General features: G+C 42.0%; 1 protein-coding gene across 7 annotated transcripts in view; it reads right to left on the minus strand.

The window, feature by feature from the left end:
• Positions 1-19,571, minus strand: part of ANK2 (ankyrin 2) — a 140,006-nt gene that overhangs the window by 4,549 nt on the left and 115,886 nt on the right. For all 7 annotated transcript variants that reach the window (XM_030450107.1, XM_030450106.1, XM_030450105.1 and 4 more), the window contains 10 exons: positions 18,451-18,472; positions 9,085-9,159; positions 7,852-7,983; positions 6,734-6,880; positions 5,306-5,582; positions 4,646-4,907; positions 2,908-3,000; positions 2,384-2,467; positions 1,054-1,218; positions 209-391 (listed from right to left, as the gene is read on the minus strand). In XM_030450107.1, the coding sequence (XP_030305967.1) occupies positions 209-391; positions 1,054-1,218; positions 2,384-2,467; positions 2,908-3,000; positions 4,646-4,907; positions 5,306-5,582; positions 6,734-6,880; positions 7,852-7,983; positions 9,085-9,159; positions 18,451-18,472 (1,440 nt within the window). The remainder of the gene's footprint in view (positions 1-208; positions 392-1,053; positions 1,219-2,383; positions 2,468-2,907; positions 3,001-4,645; positions 4,908-5,305; positions 5,583-6,733; positions 6,881-7,851; positions 7,984-9,084; positions 9,160-18,450; positions 18,473-19,571) is intronic.

Here is a 19,571-nt window from a genome sequence, read left to right on the forward strand (position 1 = left end):
TTCACAGCTCATTCTGTAATGGTAACTTCCCCCATACACACACTTCATCCTCTAATCCTTTTATAACCTGGTGGAGTGTAACAGCGAAGATTTACACTCAGTAGTTGAGTCCAATGCTCCACCAACAAGACTTCCAGCAGAATGGAATTTGTCCCCAGAGATGTTGTGACACTCGTTTTAGTATTTATATTTAAAAGGCATTTTTTACCTCTTCAAAGTCCTCTTTGGCTGACGGAAGATCAGTAGCTAGGCTAGAATCCCCCAGGTGTTTCTCCATCCTCTCTCCTTGCACTAGAGTGGTCTTTATCACTTTGCTGACCTTCCGGCCTTCCACTGGTTCTGACTGGAATTTGGAGGCACTGGGCAATGCTGCAGGTTCAGAAAGGGTCACCTGCAATGTTAGAAAGCAGAAGTTACAGAACCACAGATTGTTCTGGTTGGAAAAGACCTTTAAGACCATCGAGTCCAACTACAACCTAACTACTAACCATAAACCTATTTCCAGTGCTTAAACCATGTACCCTCAGCAGCAAATCTACACAGCTTCTGAGCACCTCCAGGGGTGGTGATTCAACCACCTCCCTGGGCAACCTGTGCCAGTGTTTCATTACCCTCTCAGTGAAGGAATTGCTTCTAATATGCAACCTAAACCTCCCCTAGCTCAACTGGAGGCCATTTCCAAGTTACCTGGGTATGAATTAACCTAGTGGTTATTACACAGCTTTTTGGTTACTCTACCATTCTTTCTTATCACTGCCACAGAGAACAAGAACATAGCAAGTGCCTGCCTTTCTTTGTGCCTTTGTGAAAACAGTGAGTGTACATTTTACTATCTGACACTGTGAGATATGTGTCAGTTCAGACAGCAGGAACAGCCCTGGCGAGTTGCTTCTGCTGAGCAGCTTTATGCTGGCAGGGTGAAAGTGCAGCAAGAAATCAGTCTGCAGTGTCACTCAGACCTGCATGATGTAGGCAGGAGTCAGAGGCAGTGACTGAGTACACTGCTGGTGTGCTGCTGCTGCTTCGTGCCACTGCAAGGGAAAGAGGTCTCACCTCTCTCTGTTCACTCTCACTCTTCAGCACAACCCTTTTTACAACTTTGGAATAGCCATCTCCTTCTTCCACAGTGATGGGATTTTGGGGTGCTCCTTGCATCACCACTTCCTCTTTTTCTGTGCCCTCTGGAGAAACGTATCTCCGAATGATCTTTCTGGTGACCTGCAGGAACAGAACAGAGCTTTGTCTCAAAAGAATTAACAGCAACATATTCCTCCTTGTTCTCTAAGTATTTTCTACTCAAAGGTTGTTTTTTCCTGCATAGAAAACCTTCTGTAGGTTGTATGTAGAACCATCTATGTGATGGTTTAGTCCTTACACACACTCACATGTAACTGTAGTAAAGCTGCAAGTTGGTGCATTCCCCCTGCTTAGGTTAGCACTCCATTAACTCCGTTCACAAGTGGCCAGAACATAGATACTGGAATGATTCTCTAAAGCCTTTGTTATTTTTAGGAAAGGAAGTATAGTATTTCAGAGAAAAAGTAACCACAAAACTGCTAGAAAACACTTTCAAACTGTCCTTTTCAAAAATGATGCTGAAAGTAAGAGATCAGCACCTTGGCTACCAAATGCTTGGAACTGGATTCATGGAGGGACTTGGATATCGTGTTGTAACATTGATGGTACCAACCACTGCTCAACTAGTAAGCTAAATTTAATCTACTCGAGACTAACCTGGTGCTTAAACTTTCTAGGCATTGACAAGCCAAACAAAGAGGAGCAGAGAGAACTGCAGGGTTCAAGAGGAGATTAATTTATCAGGAGGAATGGGCTGTTTATTTTAATATGAATTCTAACAGCATCCTGAGACACACTGTCCAGCTGAGGGCTTGTGATGTTTTGTTGAGAGACAGAAGATGGAGCTGAACACAGCAGAATTCAGCCAAGTCCTAGAGCAATTCTCTGAGCACAGAAGTTCCTCTTCCACTTCTGTGCTCTGAAGAATTTGCTTTTTTGAGCATGGTCTGAGAATGCTTTTTTTTTGAGGCCATCACACAAGTAAATACTTTCTGTACTCTTTGTGCCATAAAAACTGAACTGTATTTAGAGATACAGAAGTTTAGGAACCTCCACAGCCCAGTGGAGATTCTGCAGATCTAAAGTTTGGATTTAGATGACTCTTATAGGCTGAGCCCTCAATAGCTTCACTAATACAAGCAAATACAATCTTAGGGAAAGCTGTGGTGGTGTGGGATTTTTTTATGTGCTCTGCTCTTAAAAAATCAGGCCGCTTCATAAGAGAAAAACTAGCATGTGTGTGTATGTATTTATCCTTCCTTTTATAGCTCTGTAAGAAGGCACCAAGGGGCACAACTGACAATACCTTCTTTACCACTGTGTGGCCATGTTCATCTGTATATTGCTCTTCTGTGACTGTTTCTGGTGGCATTTCAGGCATACTATCAGCCTGTGTGGCAAAGAACAAAGTTTTATGAAGCAAGGCCTTCATTCGGGTGACTTCAAATAAGCAACTCTAAGATTGGTTAATTGGTTAAAGAATGAAAAGAGAAAAAAGAACACGGAGAAATGTTAGAAAAGCATTGTTCTGCAAGTTAATACTTAGAAAATCATGCAAAGAAAAGTTACACCACAACGGACAGGGAATAGATGTTAGTTGATTGTGTTGTCTATGAGGCTGAGAAGCCCTCATCCTCCTCCTCCTGCTTGAGGCATCTAATGGCATTCAGAGTTAGCAGTGTTACTGCAGTCCTTCCCCCAAGAAAAGCTATCAGAATGGGTGTTACTCAGGAGCATTCCAGCTTCAGGTGCCACACCAAGCCAAGTGGTTGTCTCAGAGCATGCCTTAATGGGTACCTACCACAGCCTCACACAGTTCACACTCAGTACCTGGATAATCACCCGGCGACGAATGACCCTGGTGGTGACCATCTCATCTTCATCTGAGCTGGCCTCCAGCCCACCTAACTCCTTTTCTAGCTCCTAGTGGAAGCATGGAAGGAATGCTCTTTGGGACCAGCAGTACTTACAGGTTCTGGATTGTTTTTATCTAAAACCATCTTCACCCAGGAAAATATTTGCTTTTAGAATTCTGGCCTCTCACCTGACTTGAATCTGTGGAACACTGATGTGGAATGGGAGGCTCTGGCCCACTTGACTATACCCAGGATGAATCTTTGTGGTACTGATTCTGTGGGATGCTCTGAGTGGTTTTAATGCTTTTGAGGTTGCCAGGGAGGAGCCTGAAATTTGTGTCAGGCTGTTGTTGCAGGTGGACTGGTTTCTGCTTGTGGTTTCTGTATTAATTTCAGAGAAATAAATGTACTGTGTCTTGGGAAGTATGTAATGCAGCATATAGACTGTAGGACTAAGCTGTTAACTAGAGGACAGTGTGTCAATAGCCTTGGCACTGGAAAGATCAAGATAAATTAGTAACAAGTGTTGAAATTCTCTCTCCTGCATAGGGAGGAATTATAAATTTACTAAAGACGTCAGTAGGCGAAGAAAAGCTGAAAAGAACTACTTGGAAAATACTGACACTACAAAAACATAAATGGAACAATAAATATGGGGCTATGTTTCATTTTAGTGATGCTGGTGGCTTTTGTTTTACTTCACTGAAAGAACTGGAGGGAAGAAGTACAGTTATCTTTGAGGGCAGCCTTTCCTGCAGCAGCCATTGCTCTGACTCCTACTGTAGCTTATCTGTCAGCAGCTGAGTTACCCACACATTTGATACTCAACCTTTTCCAGAGCTCCAAAACTCTTCATTCCAGAGGTAGTACATTTGGCAACACAAACAGTAAGGGAAGCAGAGAATGTCAAAACAAGAAATAATTTCTGCTGAAGTAGAACTGAGTGTTCTCTGCTCCAACTTCACTGATACAACTGATTACCTACACCTTTTCCTTTTCTTCCACTTAGAAGAGGCACAGAAAACTGTTTATTCTTTAATGTTTATCTGTCAAGTTATTTGAATGCCCCCCTAAGAGCCATATTGTTGCTTTCTTTCATTGCCTGGTGATGTCTTCCCCTCTCCAAACTGCAACAGGGTTACTTTGTCTTACACAACCAGTGACCTACCTCAGACTGTTCTCTCCCATCTCCATTGCCTCTTTCTGCCTGCATGCTACATAAACACCATTCTTGAGTTCTTTTCTTCCACTGCATCCTTAGTATTCTGCAGTTTACATCCTGCAGCCTGCATCTCACTCAGTTTGCAGTATTTTGTATGTTGTTCTTTGTGTTGCTCTGGGCCAGCCCTGCCTTTCTTCATGAGCTTTTCCTGTTATTATTCAGCCTTTCATTACATCTGTTTGTCAGCTGTCACTTGTACATGGTTTGCTTCTGCCCCTGTCCTTCACACTACTCTGTACCTTGTCATGGACAAGTAAGGGCAGCAGAACCAGGATGACAGCCTAGGCTTTAGGATCTGGGCTTTGCTTCAGCTTTAAGAACCTCTGTACAACTGACTCCAGGCCCTTATAACTACAGAGGAAAGGTGAAAAAACTCAGTTGCAGATGGGGATTAATTAGGGTGATTAAGAATATTCTCATCCCAACGAATGAGCAAGGTTTCAAACTTGTTCTCTTGTGTCAATGACATTGAAGCAAAGTTGTCATTTACCTTTTCTAAAGATTCTTCTTCATTGCCTCTTCCGAACTTTTCTGTCTGCTCATCAGTTGACTCCACTATCACTAGACTGGTTCTTCTTGGAGACAAGTCAGCCTGGTGGAGTTGGGGGTCCTCGGGCTCTTGGATGATGGGAGAGTCACCTCTCTGAGCAGATGATGGGGGCTGTGGGGATGATTTTTCTCTCTCTTCTTTTACTGCACTTCCACGTGCAGATTTTTCACTTGCTGCTTTTCCAGTTCCTGAAGTTGTGACACTGTGAATTACAGGTTCAAGGGAAGTTACTACCATGCAGTGCTTTCCAGTGTCCATAAATGGAACATTAGGCACTGATCAAATACTTGTATGTCAATAGATGTATATTTGCATACATACAAATATATGTGTATTTGCTAAAACCTAGCAAAGTCAAAAAATAAATAATTGAGAGTCCTTGAAAGTAACTACAGTCTAGAAATCCCTCTCATCTTCCTGACCCAAGAAAATCTCCAAATGGTTGCCCCAACATTGCACCCAATTTTGTAAAACTTGCTCTTTGTAAAGGATTTCTGTAAGTTTTCTGTCACTTGTGCTCTCACAAATCTACACATTGCCTCTTATTTTGGGGCGAAAGAGAGTGGATCACTACGTCCTTCCTGGTCTTTTGACACTTACAAATATTCATGCTGAGAAGCAGATGTTCTTTCTGGCACCTCTTGGGGTTTCCCTGAGAATTCAGCTTCTTGTTCCTTGTGTGCTTGTCTCAGGAGCTCAGCCATCGACACGTCAGCCTCACTCCTGGGAGTACTGTCCTGAAAAGGAGAATAACTGACAGACACATCTTCCTCAGAGACAATGGGAGGCTGTTCAGTTGGCTCACTGTCTTTAGATATCCTGTGTTGTTCTTGCTTGTGTCTTGAGCTGTACAGTTCTTCTTGCAGTACAGAAAACCCTTTAAAAAAACAGAGAGATAAAAAATGTCATTACAGGTCTGACTAGAATGCCTGCAGTCCTTCTCATTCTGTGTGCATTTAAAATCCTTGGATGGAACACTTTGCCTGAGATTTTTAGACACCTTGATTGGGGAGGACATAACCTCTCTGAGCAACTGAAGGAACACCAGATTGCCACTGTTGCCAAATAATGAATCTGGATAGTAACAGGGAAAATAAAATTTACTTAGAAATTTACCTGGAGTAATCAATCTTGAAACCCTCAAAGTATGAAAGAAGATTCACAACAGTTTGTTGGGGTTTTTTTTCCCAGCAGACTAGGATAGGATTTAGTGACCTTTCCCCCTATTATCCATTATTTACCTGCATATGGAAAAATAACTAAAATCTGGACAAAGTAATTCATACAGGACAAGGTGGAAGAACAAGCTAATATATGTGCTTTAACAGACACCCACCCCATCATCTCAAAGCAAGAGCTCTCAATCTGCAAAAAAAGTAAAATAATGTTCATTTCTGCTCCACAGAAGTCACAAGCTTGGGCTTTTGTTTTTCCTTAGTAGAGACCTTGATTAGGAGCCAACTCAGCTGTGAATAATAGCTTGGGGATAAACAACTACTTGTACTGAACTAGAGCTAGGCTTGGAGGTTGGCATTATCAGATTAATTGGTTGTGATACCAGAATGCTAATTACAGCAATCAGTCTTCTATTCCTTCATTCTCTCAAAGTTGGAACAGCTGCAGTTGTTTAATACTTCACCAAGATACTGGTGCAATACTAGGGGTGTGAAATCACCTCTTCCAAAAGAGAATATTATTTTCCATCACTTGGAGGTGTTTCTTTAGTTAACAACTAGTTGATCTAATCTACTGAAGCTTTAAACTTAATTTAACAGCATCACAGCAGAATCACAGTATCCTGGACACTCAAATCCAAAGCTTTTTCCAAAGCATGGAGCAGTTTTTCTTTTACAAATCTTGGTCAAATCCCAGTGCAACCACCTTAACTTGTATGAAATTCCTATGAGCCAAGGCAGAGATCATCTACCTGGTGCAGCAGTGACCTGTGGGGTGTCAAGCCTGCACTCATCCAAACGAAGAGATTATCCCAAGCAAACCTTTTGGCAGGGAAGCTGTTGAGCCCTTTACCTTCACTGTGGTCCAGTCCTATTGTCTGTTCGATGTCCGCGTAGGTGCGGGTGCCGTGGGCCTGCAGGGAGTCGATGCCACTGGTCTCCATCAGGTGCACGATATCCATCCGGTTGATTTTGGTGAGGCATTGGGTAAGGTTTGTATCTGGGGCATTAGAACAACACCAGGGAGCTGAGGTAACCATTTCACACGATCTTTTTCCCTTCTCTTTTCCACATGAAGGGCCATGCCGGCCAAGAGGAAGCCGGTGCTGCCGGCCCTCAACATTTTTTATTATTTTTTTTCATTCTCCATCCCTGGAGATATTTCAAAAGAGACTGGATGTGGCACTCAGTGCCATGGTCTAGTAACTGCAATGGTAGTGGATCAAGGGTTGGACTTGATGATCTCTGAGGTTCCTTCCAACCCAGTCGATTCTACGATTCTATGATTCTATACAGCACACTGAGCAGTCTAATGTCATATATAAAATGCAGGTACATTTAGAAGCATTTTTAGGTAAAATCCAAAATTAGCTGAAGGCCTGCCTGTAAAAATCACCACTCTATTTTGGTTTTTTCTTTAACAAATTTGTTTAGCTGTCCCCAACATTTTTCAGCTTAGGAAAAAAGAGGCTTCAGTGGGCTTCCACTCTTTCTTTGCTGAACAAAATTAAGCTATTTTGATAGGACAAGGGGTAGTGATTTTAGACTGAAAGAAAGGAGATTTAGGTTAGATATTAGGAGGAAATTTTTCACCATGAGTGTAGTAAGACACTGGCCCAGGTTGCCCAAGGAAGCTGTGGCTGCCCCATCCCTGGCAGTGTCCAAGTCCAGGTTGGATGGGGCTTGGAGCAACCTGGGCTGGTGGGAGGTATCCCTGCCCATGCAGGGGATTGGGACTGGATGAGCTTTAAGGTCCCTTCCAACCCAAACCAGTCTGTGATTCTGTTTATTCTGAGAATCCTACAAGATGCCATGTTATACAGAGAAACTTTAAAACATTAAGTGCCATCTATAGCCAGTATTTCTATGGCCTCAGTTTTACCCAATTTTCTTTTTCTGCTTATAACACACAATCTGTCACCTCAGCTAGCAAACTGGAGACAGTGCCATGTACAATAGCTGCAAACAAACCTGTTGCATGTTTCCCATCCCTTTCAAGCCAGTATTTGAGGAGTGCATGGCTCTGGTCTTGAAGTGAATTAGGATTTTCAATTCGGATCTGGTGAATTTGCTCTTCTGTGAAATCCAGTTCTCTTGCTAGCTCTGAAAAGAGAAACCCGTCCCTATAAAGATGGCTGTTTAGTTTTCCCTGCCTTTCACACATTTTACAGCTGTCAGCACAAATTGGACTAAAAACATTTCTGAAACCAAATTCTTCTTGCTTCTGTGTACCTAGTGTTATATTTAGGGACACTGTTAAACAGCAAGTTGAAAGACAAGAAAGGCCCAGAAGTGATGGGTCTGTGCGAGCTTTTATTTTTTGTGTCTACCATTCCTAGTTCTGAGATACAACACTACTGACAAAACGTAGCAGTGATGAGCTATTAAAGAGAGGGCAGCTGCAAAATGTCACATAAGAAGGTAAAACCATTTCTATCCACAGAGCACCACGCTCAGCAGACTGTATTCTATGAAATACTGAATCTTTCAGAAGCTTTGATCAAAATCTGGTAGAAGAATTTGTTTTAAGTAATGGCATTCTGTAGGGCTAGATGAAGGCATAATACTACTGCTCCCCTGGACTTGTTTCATTTAAAGAAAAAAATGTCTGGAAATAACAGCTTAAATCCAAAATGTGAAAATGTCAAACTAGGAGTAACTGATGTCTGCCTGACGTGGTACAGGCCTGCTGTTGTTCTCTGGTGTACAACTCTTCTTTAACTCCTAGAGCCTTGCTTATTTTCAGGAGTGTGTAGTACTGCTTTAGGGAGAGACAGAAAAAAATCCCAGACTTGATTTAAATTATTTGCAGTGGGGGTTTTTTTGTTGTTGTTGGATTGTGCAGTTTGACACAGCACTGAGATTTCTGCACAACTCTTTTTGTTTGTAAACACTTGTGAGCTGATGTTCAGTGGCTGCCATCTGCATTTCATTCTGTGTTACTTTCACTTGTCCCTGGTAACGTTAACTGCCTCAGATCTCTTAAGTCCACAACATTAAAGTGATTGTTACAAACAGATCCCTTTTTATCCCTTTTTCCTCAGCCCAGTTCTGTAGGAAAGAAGCTGTTGTCCCTTATCCCTAGAGTGTCCTAGCAGCTCAGGCAAAACATCTTTAAAAAATCAGGAAATCATCTGAAAAAAGATTAATAAAGTGAGGAGTGCTCCCCTCCTTTCTCTTCAGAGTAGGAGAGGTGCATTTTACCTGTCCAGCTGAATCCAAGGTGATCAGCAATGTGTGCCAGCCTTTCCTCTGTCCTTTCCCGATCATGCTGTTGATCTACAGGTCAAAGAGAGCCACAAGTTGCCATTTACAAGTGAAAACCCATTCTCACAGGTGACATAGCCCAAGAAGAAAGGAAAGTGCTTCTGTTTTCTAACTGCAGGCAGGCTGTTACAGCTGGGTACCTACAGTGAGGACTGTAAATCCCCAGGTTAAATATATATATATATATTAAAGCTTGATTTTTCAGAAAGCACAGGACTATCTACATTTTCCATTTGAAAATCAGGCTTTCACATCAAAATCTAAGCAAGGACCAAAGTGCCTACTGAGCCTATTTTAGCCAAGCATTTTATTCTAAAGCTTCATTCTCCCAATGAACTGAATTTTATCTGACTTCAAATAAGTCAAGAGCCATAATTTTCCATGCCTTCTTAGTAAATGCCAAGGTTGAGGAAAAAACCCTGATCTGGACTGATGCTTCTAATTACATTCATTCTGCTGGAGGGAATGTTTCATTCAAAGAGTCAATATGGCACTTCAGATTATGGTTTGTATTTGAGATGCTTTGAGCCTTTCAGCTGGGGAGTGACATAAAATACTTACAATGAAGGCAAGGAAAAATCAGATGTTCATTGGCCAGTCTTTGTTTAGTTTGGTAACAGTGAGATTGTTCCTCCCATCCCATCCCCAGAGCAAATTTGAGGATGGCAGAATTTGAGTTTTGATTTTCCCTGAAGACACACGTGGATTGTGATATCTCAGACTCAGAAAATTCCTTAGGCTTAATGATACATGCACCTTTTATTTTAGCTACTGGATTGCCACCAGGGCTACTCAGTAGTGGTGCACAAGTGGCTGAGAGGAAATCCAAACACCAGAAAACTTGCACTAGAGCTACCGTGGTACAGGATTTTCTTGAGATGCTGATGGTCAAAAAAAAAAAAAAAAGAGGAACATGAAAACCTTTTTTGTTTAAAACTTCTTCAGATTTCTTTGTGTAACAACTCAAAAGAAAATTAATTTGCCTGTCTCTGTTTCAGTCAATGCCCAAGTACTTCATTATTAGTAACAATTAGTAGCTAAGAGCAGGGCCAGGGAAAGCCAAAAGCCAAAAGGAACTGCACAGTTAGTTTAATGGTAAAACAATACATATTTTTAGAAGCATTTCTGTTTAAATTAAGGTAACACTTCCAGTAAGCATTCATGGTTTGCAATCTTGAGATTGTTTCACAGACAAGAAAAATACAGAAACAACAACAACAACAAAAAAAACCAAACACAGCTCACAGGGGAAAGAAAAATACACAACTAACCACCAAAAGCTTGAAAGAAAATGCCACTCACATTAGAGTCTACAAACATACATACACACACACACCCCAAAGAAAACAAAAGAACCAAAAAGTTTAATTCATGACATGCGTCGCACAGGGAATCCCAGTCGTTGGCAAATACCTTCAGCATGGTCATGGACATTTTCATCAGGGATACGTTCAATCTGAGTCTCTACAGACTCATCCCAAATGGGTCTGGTGTCAAAGATGTCTTCAGGAACTGACTGCTGGGTCTCACTGGATGGCACATTTTCAATTACTGAAACTTCTAGGGCGCTACTGCTTTCATCATCTGAAACTAATTCTTGTTCTCTCTCTGACTGCGTGAGTCTCTCCACTAATTTAGAAGCTTCGTCACTAATTTCTTCAAAGAACTCTATGGAGTTTTTGTAAAGGTCAAAGAACTGTTCCTTACTTTCTTTTGTGGGACTAAAAGCACCGCGGGAGGCTGTAGTGCTTCTGCTTTTAACTGGCAACCGCGATGATGAAAATACCTTGGGTCTTGCTGTTGCTGCCTCATCTGAGTCTAGCTCAACCTCCCTCTCCCTCTCCCTGGTCTCTGCTTCTGCCTCTGCATAACTCCTGGCTTTTAGCCACCGTTTGGGCTTTGGCTCCACGGGAACACTCGCATCAGATTCAGATTTACTTCGGCTCTCTTGTTTCATAGGTAGCGTGGTGGCTGTGTCAAGAGCTTTGGGTGACTCTAGCCTGGGGACAGATGTGTCTGTGTACATGTATTGTTCTTCAGCTTTTTGGGCAGCTGTTTTGACAGGAATCTTAGACTTTGGTTTTGCTTGGTCATCTTTTCCTTCACCCTGCAAACTCTCTAGGAAGTCATCTGTGGAAAGGCTCTCATCCTCTGACTGCTGCGGGGGTTGTGGTGCAGGAGCAGCCGTTCTCACAGGAATTTTGGATTTGCTTTCACAAGAAGGCACTCTCTCCATTAGAGCAGTAGGGATTTCGATCACAGATCTCTGTTCCTCTGGTGAGGAGTCTGGGGACTCCTCGCCCTGATCAAAACAAACTGACCTGGTGATTTTGGAAAAATCTAATTCATCTTCTCCTATGGACTGCTCAGGAGAGGTTGGGCAAGGCACCTGACTGCTGTCAACTGTGTCAGTCTCCGTTCTGGAGAAGGGCTCAGCTTCAGAGGCAGCAGTTTCTTTCTTTGGTGATTTTGAAGAAGCTGAAATACCCATTTTAATTGGAATTCGGGATTTAAGATCTGCTTTTGTGGTGCCTGTGCTGACACCTTCACCCTCCATTTCATCTGATACATCACCAGACTCGGATGCTGGGGGTGAACAATTCAGTGTATCGTCTTCTTGCATATCTAAGTCCTCTGATTCTGAAGGTGTAAATGGATCCAGTGAGCTCTTCAGCTGAGAAGGTTCCACCTCTGCTGCTTCTTTCACTTTTTCAGATAAGGAAACCTCTTCCTGAGACTGCTCCCCCACTTGGAAGAAGTGAAAGCTTTCATCTGGGTAGCTCCTTTTGGTCATGTCAATGGCCCCACTTCTAGTCATTTCAAACAACTTTCCTTCCTGAAAAAGAAAAGGATTTTGTTCACTAAGAGGCGTCCCTTCTTCAGTGGGTGTTCTGGCTGGTGTTGTATCAGGGGTCGTGCCTTGTGACCGCCTGTCTACCATCAACCCAAATATCTTTTGTTCCTCCTCTTTCACCCGAGCTTCAAAAGCTTCATCATCTTCACGTATTTCGCTCCACATGTCAGAATCCACATCAGTTTTAGTGATGACAACTTGACTGATGAGGTTCTCTGTCTCATCTCTTATATCCTCCTCAAGGGCAGATTCAGCTAATTTTGTGGAATCTGATGCTGAAGACCCTTGTGACTTTTTCTGAAACGCATCCTCTGGATTTGGCTCTATTTCCATATATACTTGCTCTGAAGAGTGATATTCACTGCTAAGGAAAGCTGCACCAGTCTGATCTTTTCCTTCTGCAACAGAACAGTTTTCCCTAGAATGCAAACCTCTTCCTGACCCTACCATATTTTCAGAGTCAGTAAAGAAATGTTCAGAAGACACATTTTCATAAGGGCTTACTATATAAGGAACACTACTTTCAGCAGCATCTGCTACACAACTCTCAAGTGCCATTGATTCAGTGGTAAGGGATGAGTACTCTGGGAAGGGTTCCTCAGCAGGAATCTCTCTCTGAGATGTTTCAAAATCTGAATCTGCTTTTCCCAAATCAGGGGCATCATCTTCAGCCACTTTGCTGTCTTGTGGTACAGAGTACTCCGTGGTACTGTGTCCACCACAAGAACTATCACCTGCTGTCTCAGACACAGCTCCTGTTGTGCTGAGCTCTGTGTGTGCTACCAACTCAGTGGTTTTGACATCTTTTTCAGCAGGATCAGCCTGAGTTAGTAAAGGCTCAACAGGAACTTCTTTTTGAGATCTGTCACTGGAACCACACAGTGCACCCCCAGGTTGTGTGACTGAGGCACTGGGACTAAGTGTTTCACAGCCATCTGGACCATGACATTTTGATTCTGCTGACACACAACCATCAGAATGACAAGTGCCTGATTCTCTTGTGGAAGCCTTACAGCTGCCCCCAAGGACAGGTAGCTCCTCTTTGTCATCTTCTGTTGGCTCATCCTGTTCTGCTTTAACTGCACCTGTGCTGAAAGAGCATTGTTTGGAATCAATGGGTTGGAAACCTGCTTCATCAGGGCTAGAACCAGAGTCAATACTGGATGGGAATGGTGAGGGTGGCTGCACTCGGATCACAGGATCCATTAAGAGGCCTGAGTCAGCTTCTTTTTTGAGCTGAGTCAACTCTGGCTCACTTTCTGAAGAGGAAGAACTTTTTCTAGATTCAGCTGCAGACATCACCACTGTAGGCATCTCTTTTGCTTTTACAGTGGTTGACTGTGGTTCTGCAGCTTCACGTGCAGCTTCTGGATCAGCAACTGCAGAAGGCTCATCTTGCTTACAATCCTTTTTGTAATCTCTCTTCTGTTTTGCTTCTTGCTCTAACTCATCAAACGTTTTGATTTTGGTCACCATTTTAAACATCTCCTCTTCCGGGGTGAATCTCTTCTTTGGTTCACTTTCTGAATCATCCTCTGGTTCCTCACTGACTTCAGGGATCGCTGCCGCCTTCGGTACGTTTGACAGCACGTGTGAGTCTGCTGTTTTAGGTGTGATTTCATAGCTAATTTCTTCAGAACTGGGAGTTTCAGGTGAAAGAGGACTTTTCCCTGAACTCTCCACAAGGGATGTTTGCTCTAGACTGTCATCATCAGCACTCCCCTCTGGGTCACGGAGAATCCTGGAACGCACCGATGCCAGCTCTGGGCAGGTCTCTCCTTTGCTAGGAGCAGGCTGCAGAGGGCCCTGCCCAAAGCCCCCAGCCTTGGCTGGTTGCTCTACAGGGCTGCTTTCCAGGGAATCACGGCAGGGAGACTCCTTCATGGGACTGGGCTCCAAAGAATCAGGTGTTTTGTGTGACGAGTTATCTTCTAGCACTGGGCTTGCTTCCAGGGAGTCTTTGTGACTTATAGCCAAAGAGTCATCTGCAACTGGGCTACAGCTTTCACTATCATGGCTAGCAAGTGCAAGTTCCAATTTCTGGGGACTTCTAACACGGTGTTCACAGGTTATATCTTTTTCTTTCTCTAAAGCAGTGTCATGTGTTTCAGAAGACTGAGATAAATGTGCAGTGGTTTTGGATTCTTTATCCCTGCTAACATCTTTCACAATGGAAGCTGAGCTACTTTCTGTAACTTTATCAGCCTCTTCTTCAGAGGCTGTAGGTACAAGCTCTTCTGATACATGGTCAGAACGAGACTTGCTAGTCTCAGGAACAGCATCTAGCTGTCTTTCAGTAATACCTTTTTCATCTTCCTTCGCAGAGAGTTCCTTTGAAGAACATGTTTCTGCTGTTGTGTGTGCTCTGGCTGCTCCTTTAGCTTCTTCCATTTGCCCATCAGATTTCTTTGGTGAGAACGAAAGGCTTTCAGGGCTTGTTTCTGGAGTCTCTGCCAGACCCTCGTGCTTGTAGCTTTCCTCAGAGCTCATCTGAGGGGTTCCATCAAGTATGCTGCCTGGAGAATCAGCCACACCTTCATGTTTCAGACTCTCTGAGCTCCCCTCAAAAGGAGCACTTTGCAGAGAAAGAGCAGGAAGAAATCCATCTTTCACATAATCTGTGGGAAAAGCAACACTGAAAGGACTGGTCAGTACTTGCTCTGGGTTAAGCTCTCCCTCCTCCGTCACTGAAAGGTGTCGGAACTGTTGATATTTGTCATTATCCTCCAGTTCTTCTTTAATGACATCAGAAAAGTCTGTGGAGGTTTTTCTGTCAGGGCTGATCTGGAAGTCAGTCTCTCCTTGGTCATCAGAAGTCCTGCCCTTCACAAGTGCTGCATCTTTAGCACTTTCCTCAACAAACACTGGAGGAGGAGGTTCGGTGGTTTTTTTGCCTTTCTGCTCTTTTACCTGGTCTTTACCTGGAGCTTTCTTGGTAATTTCAACAGTAGAAATCTGCGTTTTTCCTTTTTTTGTTTGTGGCTCTTTCTCTGCTTTTAATGCCGTGCTTGGTTTGTCCTTTGGTTTGTCTGTCTTGTGGCTTGGTGGTCGCCTGGTTTCACTTTGGGAAGGAACTGTTTTTCTCCGGGTTGTTTCCTTCTCAGGGACCTGTTGCTTCTGTTTGACAGATTTGTGCTCAAAGAGTCCAGAGATATTCTTGGATGGATCTTGACCTGACTGGAAGGCTTTCATCAGCTCACGAACTGACATGGTCTCTTCAAGTCTTTCAGTCTTAGAAGAAGGTGAAACAGGTGGTTGTGCTTTGTGTGCTACTGGTTTTTTGGCTTGTACTGGTTTTTTGGAAGCCTTTTCAGCAGTGCTTTCTTTTGCTTGAACTCTGACAGGTAGTTTTGACCGTATTTTTTGTTCATCTTCCACTCGTTTCTGAAGAGCTTTAACTTTATCTTTTATTGAGCCAATAGGAGTTTCCTCTATAACGGGGGACACAGCTTTAGCCTCAGGAGCAGCTGTCACTGTTAAGCCAGGTTCCTCACCTAGTGACAAGCCTGAAGCCACCTTCGTTTGTCCTCGTTGCTGTTCACTGCTGGGTACTTTGCTTTCCTTTTGCTTTTGCTTGTCTCTTAGTTTTGTCCTAACTGGCTTTTTAATATCTAAGGTTGGTTTGTGTTGCTCCTGCTGACGTTTCTGTCCTTTTTCAGTATCCCGGCTCACTACCACAGCTTCAAATCTCTCTTCCACTATGTCTTCTTGTAAGGCTTGTGGTTGGACCTCATAAAGAGAAACACAGGTTTTTACATCCTCTGCAAGGTAATCTACCATTCCTGTCATGTCTGCCTTCTCCATTTGTTTTGTCCCTTTGTCCACCCTGACCTCTACACAGGCAGGTTCAGTGACTTCCAAAGGAGCATTTCTTTTGGCCTCTTCAATTTCTTCATCACTGACAATGACCCATTCTTCTTCGATGGGTTCTTGTTTGGAAAGGGGCCTCTGCAAAACATGTTCTTCTCTGGTATAGGACCCACCTCTCAGAATCTCATTTACTTTTTCTAAGTCTTCTTTCACTCTTTCAACTATTTCAAAAGGCTCTCCTGGCTCTTCTTCAGCAGGTTTTTCAAGCTCTTTCACTTTAATGGAGCCTGATTTATCAGAAGGGTCAGTTGTCAAGATGGCAGTCATCTTGATCAAATCTTGTTTCATCTCAGACACTTCAGACAACAGGTCTGGACTGGCTAGTACAGGGACTTCATTAACCAGATGGCTTTTCAGGATAGATGTTTCTGTAGATTCTGTCTCGTCATCTTTGATGCGAACGAAAAACATTGAAAGTAAAATGGAAATCAAAGATAGAGATTGGAAAATGTAATCAGGACTGAAAATGACAGTCTTTGGTTGCAGTGGTCAACAAAAAAATGAGCCGGGAATGGTGGATCCACAAGATCTGAGGGTACAAGAGCAAAGCAAAGCTAACAGGAGGGGGAGGGAAGAAAAAAAAAAAAAAAGAAAAAAAAAAGGGAAAAAATAAACAAAAAACCAAAACTAAAAAGGAAAATGGCAGGAAATAACTTGCTTAACTTTATCAATATAGCACAACCACACATACATTGTCGAAGCTGTCACATACCAAATCAGGACACCACTAAAAAAAAAAAACCAAAACAACAACAACAAAATCTCAAATTAAAAACAGAAGAAACACAGTGAAGTTACACAAAGATAGGCATCTCAAGATTGTTCGGATGTTACAGATCAATGTTCAAATAAAAATAAACAAGAAAAAAGGGGGAAAGCATTAGAACTGATTGAAAGTCGATTTCCTCTAAGAGAAAGCCAGTGTTAGCAAACTGTCAGAATAACATTGGGTTAGCATTTTTTTTTCTTTATGATCAAAATAAAAAGTTAAAAGTCATTCTGCAGTAATCTAAAATATGATCAAATATGTAGAGATCTGAATCAGCTGCAAACCGGCATTTCATCTAAGGGGATTTCACACCTAAACAATGAAACAAACATTCTTTTGTTTTAAGAGGCATGGTCCTTTCCTTGGAACATCCTCATTGACAACTAATGAATTGACTGAGGAAAGAGAAGACAGAGAAGAAAAGGAGAGATAATAAGAAAAAACTGTGAATCAACTTAGAAGTGATGTCAAAGGTTTAAAAAATGTAATGTATGGCAACCAAAAATCAGAGACAGTCACACTAGACACATACATACACTCCATGTAAGGCAAGTTATTTCCATGCAAAGCAAAGGTGTTGCAAATGCTGCTGTGGATGTAGCTTTGGTTAAAAAACAAGAGCTATAGAAATTAATCATATAAATTAAAGATACATGAAAATATTTTAAAAGATACTGTGGTGAAATATTAGTCTAATCTGTACAATCAATAGACAGTAAGCTGGATGTGGATAATTCCCATTTCACTTGAAGTGCCTGCTGGGACACTTAATGTCAGGAAGGTGTACTGCAAAATGTTGAACAGAATGAAACACTGAAGGACTGAAGCTAATTATGAACAGACTGTAATGCTTAGGAACTGTGATTGTTCCTTTTTCTTTTAGAGGTTGCACATCACCTAAAACTTGACACATTTCTCCACCTCAGTCTAAAAGTCCAAGTAGCAATGCAGTAAGGAGAACCTAAACAATACACCATTATCTGTATTTCTTGGCAAAAAATAGCCATTTTGCTACACTACTCTCATGTGTGTAACAGATGCTACATGTTTGTGCTGTACATTAGTGATAACCAGACTGCAGAAAGAGAAAAATAAGAGAACTCCAGAACTGCCAGGAATGGTCAGTAACTGTCAGTAAGTGCAGGACAAGACACCCTGGTACCTTTTGCTGTGCTTTAGACAGAGTAAGTTACAGGGGAATTGATCTCCCATTTGATAATGCTGTTGTCTTTCCAATTAAATATGTCCATAGTACATCAAGAAGAAATAACCCTGAAAATCAGTGTAGAAAAATAAGCTTTTATTCCCAGTCATATTTCACCACAGTAAAGGGTGGGGAGGCGGGTGGGGAGGGTTAAACAGCCTGATTACTTTGGACAGTATCACTTTTTTTTTGCATGGTTTTATTTCATGAGTTTAAAATAATGCATTGGAGCATTAATTATGTTGTCATGAAAAGTGATACTGTCATTTATCTCAAATACGAGGCAACAATGTGTGTCAACAAATGGATAAAACAAAAAAGTGGAGGGATGAGCATTCATACAAGCAAAATAGCAATAGCAGGATCACTAGGGATGTCAAAGGAAAGTAAATGCTTAGATGAACTGTTAAACTGTATTACTTGTTATTATATACATTAGAATGTATTTAATTGGATAGCTGCTCTGGATTGTTTTCTATGACATTTTTAAAGTATTGATGTTATTAGCAATAGCAGTTAAAGCTTAGCTCTCTCTCATGCTTATTCTTAACCATCTTTCATACAAACTGCATTATAACACTTTTAAAAAAGAAAATAAAATCTTACTTTTTTCTGAAGCCATTTCAACCTGGAAGAGAAAAAAAGGGGGAAACTGAAAAGTTTGAATACAATCAATTTATCTGAAGTCTGTAGTTAAGTAGTACAAGTTGAGTCAAACCCACTGGATGTGTGCAGACACAGATTCACTGACTTAGATGGAACCAGGGATGTATTTAAAGTAACAGTAAAAGCATGGCTGAGCTTATTTAGCATTTCTAATAACAGAAAAATTATTACTTTGCTACACTTATGCCCAAGAGTAGATGCCAAATGTTGCAATGTATTTTTTTTAAATGCAACCAGCAGTGTAAAGGACCCAGACTTTTGTATTACTGTTGGTGCTTTGTCCTTAATTAATTTCTTCTCAGCTGAAGTAAAAGTTTCTAATATGCTTTGTACAAATCCCTTTGCATTTTTGGCTCTCTGCCTTGTAATGAGAGAAAGCAGGTGCAGAAATGACTGCAGCCTTGCTGCTGCCTAAGGCAGTAACTGGGACTTGAAGCAGTGGAAGCACCCAAAGCCCTCATCTTTTTGATTTCTCAGGGTGTATTTGGGTATAACTTGAAAAAGCCACACAAGTTTACTGTTACTCAAAAGAAAAGAGCCCTTGCAAAAACCAAACCAAACCAAAAAGCCCTGTCAGACTATGGAGATGTGTGGCTTGAAGCCCTGCCAGTTGAACAGCCCTGGCAGTCTGGTCACAGCCCCCTCCCAGCAGAGGGGAACTTGCTGATGGAGGCAACTCCTGAATTCAGGTCTGTGCCTCTGTTCCTCTGGCTCCATTCCCCACTACCCACCACCAGGGTCTAGAGGAAGAACATTCTCACTGTGCTTAGGGGAACTCATAAAAAGCATCCTATGCCAATCACCCACTGGGTCTGAAAGCTTCAGGCAAGTCAGGTCACAGCCCTGCCTTGGCTTTAGCATGCAGGAGGGTTCTCACAATTAGAAAAAACAATCCTATTTCCCCCTTTTTTGTGTGCTGTGGAGAATAAAGCTTAAAGAAATACACTCATATGGCTTATTCTTGAGCAAAATAATTTTGAAATTATTAAGGAACATGTTTTAAAGCAAAATAAACTGTTGTAGAGTTTATCAGTGCATCTGAGCCAGTAAAACTTTAATGT

This window comes from Calypte anna, chromosome 4A (assembly GCF_003957555.1).
Source record: "Calypte anna isolate BGI_N300 chromosome 4A, bCalAnn1_v1.p, whole genome shotgun sequence".
Taxonomy (NCBI): domain Eukaryota; kingdom Metazoa; phylum Chordata; class Aves; order Apodiformes; family Trochilidae; genus Calypte; species Calypte anna.